We start from the raw sequence: 6,000 nt of genomic DNA, 5'->3' as shown, positions 1-6,000 counted from the left end.
TCTTTTTTTTTTTTTTTTTTGGTACCAGGGATGGAACTTGGGTTCTTGCGCTTTCAAGGCAGGTGGCAGAACCACTGAGCTAAATCCCGGGTCCTACTTTCCCTTTTTGTAACAACAACAAAAAAAATTAAACCTGCATTAGAAGAAATAGGATGTAAGACATTACTTTTCTTAAAGGACTAAAGCTTTCTTTTTATTTTTTTACACAGGGTCTGACTAAGTTGCCCAGGAGGACTAAAATTTGTGATCCTCCTGCTTCAGCCTCCCAGAGTGTTGGGATTACATGTGTGTGCCACCATGTCAGTGAAAAAGGATGTTTTGAAGATGAAGTCTCACAAAAAAGTTCACTCTAAGTACCTCACAAATGTGTAATCATTTGCTCTGTGTATTACTGTGGCTGTCAGCTCTGCCACTTACAACATCTTGGAAAGTGAATCTGTCACACTGTGTCCTATGCACACTGCTCGAGATGCTGTCAGCGGGGCTTCTATAGTGGTCTATTTTGGCTTCTTTTCTCCCCACCAGTGCTCTGTCTGAACCCAGAAGCCCTTATGAGGTAGACAGATCCCAAGTGTGCTGTTGACATCCCAAGTGTGCTGGGCACGCTGCATTTTTGGTTTATCACATTTAAGTAACGCAGTTCCTGACTGTCTTTGAGTGGACGAGAGCAGAGAGTTTACACAGTCCTTACTCTGTGTGGCTCGTGCTGGGAGAAAGCTGCTACTTACCTACTTGGAAATTTAAGTCGCTAGTGAGTGTGGCCACCAGGATAAATCATGCAATGGACTTTAAGCTTAAGTACAGGTGAAATGCCCCTTCAACTTTTGCATTAGGGACTCTCCTACTGAAGTGATGAACTAAGACCTCCTCGTTATCCCACACTGGAGTTTGCCCAAAGCCTACCTGTGTAACGAGTGCTGCTGTTCTATGTGGAGTGTCCCCAGAAGCCCATGTATCTCAGGTATGGTCTCCAGCCTACGCGCTATGGGAGGTGTGCAACCTTCAGGAAGAGGGGACACTTAGGAGAAGTTAAGTTCCTGAAGGTATATCTTTCAAGAGGACACAGTTCACGGCATCTTCTCCTCCTCTCTTTGCTCTCAGCTGCCACCAAGTGAGCAGTTTCCTCTACCACACACTCCTACCACGGTGAGCAGCCTTACCACAGATCCAAAGGCAACGGGCCAAAAGACCACAGACGGAAACCGCTGAAACTATGAGCCTAAGTAAAGCTTTCCTCCTCCTAAGTCGATTACCTCTTTGTTATAGTAACAAAAAGCTAAAACAGAAAACAATGAAACCAGAAGAAACCATATCTTCAGCTATATCTAAGTTAAAACAAAATTATATTATTATTCTTGTAGTTATGAATATTACTAGTATAAAGAAGTAGTAGGAGACCAGCAATGGGAGAAAATTGTAAACAGCAATAAAAGGCTAAAATGTACGTGTGAGAGAAAAGCATACACATTAACTGGTCATCAGCCCAGTGATTTTAACTCTTAGAGCAATCCTGGATGCTCTTCATAGACCCAGGCAACATTTTCTTTCTCGCAATACATGTCTCTACATGGTTAGCAGTCCTGTGCCTGCTGCTGTATTCTGAACTGCAGAACTTCCGGGCCTGAGGCCACTGAGCCTGATGATATAGAAATGTTCTTGGTGACCTCTCACTTCTGAAGATCCTCCCAATCTATTCAGCTCTGTCAGTCTGGGGACAGGCCTCCCTACTGGGAGCACAGAGCTCATTACACCTGCGAAGCTGTAGCAGGGTGTGCACACCATCAAACCTATCACTGGCAGTGCCATCGCCAGGACACTTACCACATCGCGTGCATGTAAGTTGGTGGGAGTCGGGGGCTGCTGACAGGGGTGCAGTTGTATGACCTCATGATCCTTTCTGCCAATAAAAAATTTCGAAATAGACTTGCCACCAGCAGGTCTTGTCTGAAGAGCTTTTGGAAAAGATCTGAGGGTAGACAAAATAAATGGAGTCTTCAGAGAGATTGGTGCCCAGCATTTAAAGGCAAATATACAATTTACATTTACCCAAAATTACTATAAACTGGTTGGGGCTAACACACATTTCCAATGCAAACACACATACACAACTCATAAACACACGGATGTATATAAGTACAGACACACATAAGAATACATCCACATGTAAATTTATACACAAATGAGCAACCAAAAAACAAAAAATACAAGTAAGTCTTAGAATGGCAATTGTGGTTTGAGGGAGTAGGGACAGCCCCAAAATCCATAAAGAAAGCCAAGCCCTGAGCCCAGCCTGGAAAAGCACAGGCTGGCACTCAGCCGATGCTGAGCTCACTGTGCATCACTGCTGCCGGCGCTCAACACACGGTCACTCTGTCCTCCTCACGGAAGCCTCCTTAGGCTCTGGCTGCGTCCTTTTCACTCCCTCCTCTTGTTCCTGTCAGTTTTCCTCACCGATCCCCTTTAACTACTCTCCTACCCCAGGGTCAGCAGTACCCGCAAGTGGTCGGGCAGCCCACAGTCTCACCCCGGGGGAGCACGTTCCATGCGATGGTGTCTGTGATAGCTGTGAAGATCCAGTTCAGCTCACCCAGAGGAGTCCTCCGGTCATTCAGTCGGCCAGGAATCCTAGAAAACATGATGTGTTTTCCATTAGTGCCATCTGGTTACTGCAACAGCTAAGGAGACAGGAGAAGAAGGTGGGCAGGAGATGAACTCTCAGACCAGGAGGAGGGGAGGCTGAGCATGGAGCCAGGAGGACCTCCTTGCCTCCACTATGATTTTCAAAGTTCCTACACAGTTCCCTCTCAAGGAGAATACAAATCTCCACAGGTCACTCCTTAGAAGCTCAGCCTCCATCTTCTTTCTCCCCCTCCACATCCACACATGGACAGACTCTTCAAGTACCCTAGACGCAGGGGCCAAAATCAGCTGGTGACAGATGGTTCCACATCTGCAGCAACAGGCCACTGACTGGACCCCGGTGACAGCTGTGTGGCCTGGGCTGTCAGGGGTCCATACCACTCTCTACAATTCTCTATCACGGCCCCTCTGTGGCTCCCACACTGTACATGTGTGCTGTCAACCCCAGAGAGTCAACGGAGGCCTCCCTAGGAGCTCCGTTTATCTTCCATGCATTCAACAGATAATCCAGAGTCCTGACAGAAGGGCTGTGCATGGGGCGACTCACCAAGGCCTGAACTGTACAGCTTATGGACTAGTGGGCTATAAACATATGCTTATGGAGAGGGCAAGTGCAGCAGACAGCACGTGCAGAGGGCAAACGAGGAGGCGACCGGGACGCTGCCAGTTTAGAAAGAGCAGTGAAGGATGGTTGCACAGAGTGCTGTTCTGGAACGGGTGGCCGTGGTGCTACCGCAGGAAGGGTGTGTCTGCGGTGACAACGGCATGTGCAAAACCCTGAGGTGTGGGCACGTTTCTTCCTGCTCCACAGCTAGTTTAATTTTATCCACCAGGTATCAAGCTTAATTACATCTGACTGAGACTTTTTCTCCCAGAAGGAAAATGTTCAAAGCAATTTAGAGTCTAGAGTGTGATCCTTGCTATTTATTAAGATTGAACAGATTAATAATTCCCACTGCAGTAACCCACTGCCTCGAATGATCCCCTGTCTAAGCGACATTCAGAAGCTGCACCTCAGGATGGGGCACAGGGCTAGGCTGACTTCCACCACACGGTTCCGCCACACCAATGCTCTCTCCATGTCTTTTCATTTAGGAACAAAAATACTTTCTGTTTCTTCAAGGAGGCACAGTGATGGGACAAGAAACATGAGATGAAGAAACTGGGTAGTTCTCTAAAGCATTGACAAGGTAAGGCTAAAAAAAAGCTTCCCGAATTCAAGAAAGCACTTCTACTTCTACAGGGAGACACTGGTTCCATCAAGGAGGTCTGCACACGTAGCCTTAGGATCGGTTGCAGAATGACTGTGCAAAGAAACTGGCAGTGGGGCATCATCAGGACCCGCCGTGGAGGAAAGACCAAGGCTGGGAGGTGAACTTGGCACAAGATGGTGAGGACTGTCTGCTCACACTTCAGTGAGCACAGCCAGCCAGGGCCATGGGCTGTGCCCCAGATGCCTGCCGAGGGCTCCCCACATAGGACAGGAGGAGTAAGAATGACAGGGAAGGCAGGGCTGTCCGCTCTAGAAAACCAGAAGAGAGCTCTGTCCACAGGCTACATGAAGGCAGAGGCAACTCCCGGGGAGATGTTTCTTTAGGACCTCAAGAAATAGCACAGGAAGCCACTTTACCAGCGATCTCCACATGGCTTCCAAGCACCAGTGCACATGGGTCAGCTGCCTGGAAGGAACGTGTCCCTGGGAAAGGGACAGAAAGGGCTATTGGGGTTGTACCAGCATGGACATGGAGTTCTAAGACACTCACTCGTGGCTTGAGTCTGTAGATGAGAAATATATGCACTGAAAACCCTCTCTGCGAAAGCTGACAAGACTGTCACCAACACAGGTACCTCCTTAGAAGCTCAGGCTCCATCGTCCTCTTTCTCCCTTTCCACATCCACACATGGACAGTCTCTTCAAGTACCCTGGATAGACTGGCCAAACCCAGCTGGTAGGAGATGGTTCCACGACTCCTGCAAGGGCCACCAACTGGACCCTGGAGACAGCTGTGTGGCCTGGGCTGTAGAGGTGTCTGCAACACCTTCCACAATTCTCCATCACGGCCCCTTTCTGTGGCTCCAGCATAAACACTGCACCTTCCTACTTTCCCCAGATCCAGAGCCTGGCTGTATGCCTGCTGCCCTCTTCATCACAGTGGCATGGTGGAAGAACATGGGGTCCCCAGGTTAACCCCTTGTGCCTAGGCTTAACAAATATACAAGTGCCACAGTGTGCAGGGAGTAAGGGTGGAAGGTGCCTGTCCTAAGCGATTGTCACAGGTTCTCTGTGTTGTCAGTGTATCTGAAGTTCCTCCACACAGCTCCAGTTATGTCTGATGCCACCCACAAGGGAAGGGCTCCCAACCCCCTCAGTTCCAGTACTTCACTAGGATGCCCCGAACAAGCTTCCAATCCCAGTTACCATTTACTGCAGAGAAATATAGGTCAGCAGTCAAGAGACCACACGTTATAGTTCAGGAAAGCTTCAATTGAGGACTTTCTATGTTCTCTCTCTGGAGTCTGGACATGCTACCCTTCCAGGATGGATGTGACAAGATGCAAGATGCCAACCAGTAAGGCCATCCAGGATCCACTGCAGAGCTATGGCTGACTAGTGGACTGTCTACATGACTGATCTCAGCCTCCAGTGGACTGCTACAGGACTCAAAGGCTGCCAGATCACAGGCTGGTCTTCCCACTGTGCACAGCCCGTCCCAGAACTGCCAGGTATGACTGGCTCTGGCCCATACATAACACCCCTATCTGACCTGACACAAGTGGCCTTCTAGCTGCTGGGGACAAAGGCCAGACTTCTTTTCTGGGCAAGGCCAAACTCTCCACCATACACACATTAGCCTACTTAGCATCAAAGCAAACCTTTCCCAGCTAGATGTCAGACTTTTAGTCTCTACAGAGTTCTAGGCACAATGCCAGCAGGACCAGGGACAGCCTCCCACCACATGAGAAAATACTAGAAGCACAGGACAAGCTGAAACCTGCGGTGTGCACACAGCTCTTCCAACAAGAAGTTTAAAATGGGAGCCAACCCGCCTTCCTTTGAGCAGCAAGCACAAATGGGAAGAAAACTCTGAATAAACCACCAGAGTACACCATTCACCAAAGGCTCCAGAGATGCTGAGGATCTACCTATGTGAGCTCTCCATCCGCGTGCATCCTCAGTTTGTTCACAGCCAGGTCCTTCTCTGGATGACAAAGGTGGAAATGACTTCACCACCCCTGCTCTTCATGTCATTCAGAATCAAGTCATTTCAGACATGGTTTCAGTTTTCCTTTCTATAGGATCTGACCTGGAAGACTGTCGTACCCAGAACCCAGGCTGTTTGGATCACCAAGTGCTGCTGC

General features: G+C 48.7%; 1 protein-coding gene across 8 annotated transcripts in view; it reads right to left on the bottom strand.

Annotated features, from left to right (window-relative positions):
* The window catches only part of Rptor (regulatory associated protein of MTOR complex 1), a 348,014-nt gene that overhangs the window by 115,039 nt on the left and 226,975 nt on the right, over positions 1-6,000 (bottom strand). For all 8 annotated transcript variants that reach the window (XM_010618589.3, XM_010618590.3, XM_010618587.3 and 5 more), the window contains 2 exons: positions 2,525-2,625; positions 1,822-1,966 (listed from right to left, as the gene is read on the bottom strand). In XM_010618589.3, the coding sequence (XP_010616891.1) occupies positions 1,822-1,966; positions 2,525-2,625 (246 nt within the window). The remainder of the gene's footprint in view (positions 1-1,821; positions 1,967-2,524; positions 2,626-6,000) is intronic.

This window comes from Fukomys damarensis, unplaced genomic scaffold, assembly GCF_012274545.1.
Source record: "Fukomys damarensis isolate Sample0158 unplaced genomic scaffold, DMR_v1.0_HiC HiC_scaffold_23, whole genome shotgun sequence".
Lineage (NCBI taxonomy): Eukaryota > Metazoa > Chordata > Mammalia > Rodentia > Bathyergidae > Fukomys > Fukomys damarensis.
This window is presented reverse-complemented; position numbering and strand designations above follow the sequence as displayed.